We start from the raw sequence: 2,514 nt of genomic DNA, 5'->3' as shown, positions 1-2,514 counted from the left end.
ATATATTACCGGAAGAAGAATTACCGGAAAATATTGAAATGGAAGAAATGCTAATTGATGAGCCACATTGGCAGCCAGGCGAAGGTTTTGCAGTACGAGCAGCGCTCATTGAAAGATTATTTAGATAACTTTTATTATATTATCATATTTTATTATTCAATATTATATATTATATAATATATATACATATATTATATAATATATATATATATTTTATACATATACTATATTTTTTTATAATAAACTATATTAACATATATGCACTCTTTATATATGACTCTGTATACAATGTACTCTTTTTAACTTGCAACAAATAAAATAATAATTTAAACACATTAAACAACATTAAACTTTATAAGTACAAAACAAACTTAAAGATATTTTATGCTTTGAGTTTAGTTCAGTCATATTCTCTCGTAAACACATATTTTTTATGCTTTGGGTTTAGTCATTCTCTTATAAACGCATGTATTTTTCTTTTTCTTTTTTAAGTTCTAATTCAGCTAGTTCGGCTTTCGCAGTAGCTGTTCGAATTTCTAAAGCATATAATTCAGTATGAAAAGTTTCTTTCATTATGATCATTCTGTTTTCATGAGCTTTTCGTAAGTCTGCCATTTCTCTTTCATCTTCCATTATCTTTTTTATTCTTTCAATTTTTACAGCATTTTCGTCGTTATCAAGAGTTTNTAACGCATTTTTCTGTATTTTTGTTGGTTTTCTAGTTTGCACATTAATGTTATCCGAACCCTTTCTTTTCACAGAATTCACTGTAAACACAATAGTATTTAATTATTTAATTAATATAAGAAAATATTGTTTAATATTAATTTCGTTACCTTTATTTAAAAAGTCATATTTTTCATTTTCTTTGTCTAATGTTTCTTCGGTTATTGTATCTGAAAATTGATCAAAATTAATAACTATCTCATTCTGTCGTAAAGAAAAATAAATATTTCCTATTCTATCTTATAGTGAATTCGGTTACTTGTACACTGCACTGGTGCATATTAAACAGGTGTTTTATATATTTTTGTGCACGACATACTAAATTTTTTTATTTTCATTTATTTCAATCCTACATACCTTCTTGTATTTCAATTATTTCGTCATTTACTTTGTCATTATTATTTTTATATAATATATTTTTATATAATATAGTGCCTGTATCATCTTGTAGAATATTAAAAATATCTTTACTTTTTTCTGAAACATAAAACATGAATCTATAATAAATACATTAAAATTTATACAATTTTATTTATCAAATACTGTTTCTGATTACATAAATTACATTAATCAAATAATGAAAAATTTGTAAGTATGCCTTTTTTATATCTATTTTCTTATTTTTATTAAAATATTTTCAAAACTATATACCATCAATTTCGTTTTCTGTCATATTTGATGTAAAAATAACAGGTGCCGTTGTCATAAGATGTGGTGCTATTGTGGCTACATCAGGATCTAAATTTATGTCTGGAGGTGGTGGACCACCACCAGTTGCCAAACGAGCCTGTTTTTCTTTTGTTAATAAATCTCTTTGAGTCTGTTTGAGATTTGTCCACAACTTTTTTAATTGTTGAAGTGTACGCTAAAAAAGGAAACACATTAATATCTTTACTAGATAAATATACAATTCAAATTCTAACCTCTTTTTACTATTTACCTCTTGTGAAATCATTGAAGATTCGTTATATCGTTTGCAAATTTCGTTCCACGCAATTTCTTTATCATGAAGAGTTGAAGTATCACTTTTCTTTAGTTCAATGATATGTTTAAAATCATTTAATATTTCTAAGAAAACTTTTCTTTCCAATACTGTATAATGCTTGTTCTTAGACATTTTCGAAATGTTAATGTTACAATATTTAATATATTGTACAAATAAATACAAATAGTTCTTTACGCCGAATAAAATTTTTCAAACAAGTTATTTTCAATCACTTCAACAAATCATTAATTGCACTTTTTATATAGACCTTGTTTATGCGGGCAATAACCGTTAACTTATGCCGGAACCAATAAAGTTCAACTATAGGATTTCAATACTTCTGTTTATACGCATTCGGCAATTTTGTATAAACAGAAGCAGTGAAATCCTATGATCAAACTCTACCGGTTCCAGCATAAGTTAACAGTTATTGCCCGCATAAACCAGGCCATAGATATTCGTCTGTATTCTTTTGTGATTATGCTAGTGATTTATTGGATTCAAAAGAAAGAATTACTTTCATTGGTTGATCTAATAGAAATAATACGAAAATAGCCGAATGCTTAATAAGTATCATCTTGAGCACATCTTCGCGAAGACGGTCTCAAATAGAATAAGAATCCCTTAAATAAGAACTTCTTTACCAAGGTTATCTTAATTCGTGTTTATGAATTATATCCATCTTAAGACAATCTTTATTAAATAAGAAGATCTTGACCAAGATGACCTTAAGTATCACCTTAAGCTTCGACTATGAATACGGGCCTTAATCCTCGATAGAATCTTTTCAATTTGGGAGCAAT

The 2,514-nt window shown here is 26.9% G+C and overlaps 1 protein-coding gene across 1 annotated transcript; it reads right to left on the bottom strand.

Annotated features, from left to right (window-relative positions):
* Positions 1–239: 239 nt before the first annotated feature.
* Positions 240–2,037, bottom strand: LOC109863439 (major antigen-like). The gene is made up of 5 exons (XM_020443709.1): positions 1,667–2,037; positions 1,378–1,591; positions 1,084–1,203; positions 837–896; positions 240–767 (listed from the first exon to the last, which is right to left on the bottom strand). Exons 1-5 carry the CDS (start codon positions 1,841–1,843, stop codon positions 457–459), a joined length of 882 nt encoding a protein of 293 aa, XP_020299298.1. The 5' UTR covers positions 1,844–2,037; the 3' UTR covers positions 240–456.
* Between the last annotated feature and the right edge of the window lie 477 nt (positions 2,038–2,514).

This window comes from Pseudomyrmex gracilis, unplaced genomic scaffold (genome assembly GCF_002006095.1).
Source record: "Pseudomyrmex gracilis isolate BER0280 unplaced genomic scaffold, ASM200609v1 scaffold_4974, whole genome shotgun sequence".
NCBI classification, from domain to species: domain Eukaryota; kingdom Metazoa; phylum Arthropoda; class Insecta; order Hymenoptera; family Formicidae; genus Pseudomyrmex; species Pseudomyrmex gracilis.
The sequence above is the reverse complement of the archived record's forward strand: the minus strand, read 5'-3'. Positions and strand labels throughout refer to the sequence as shown.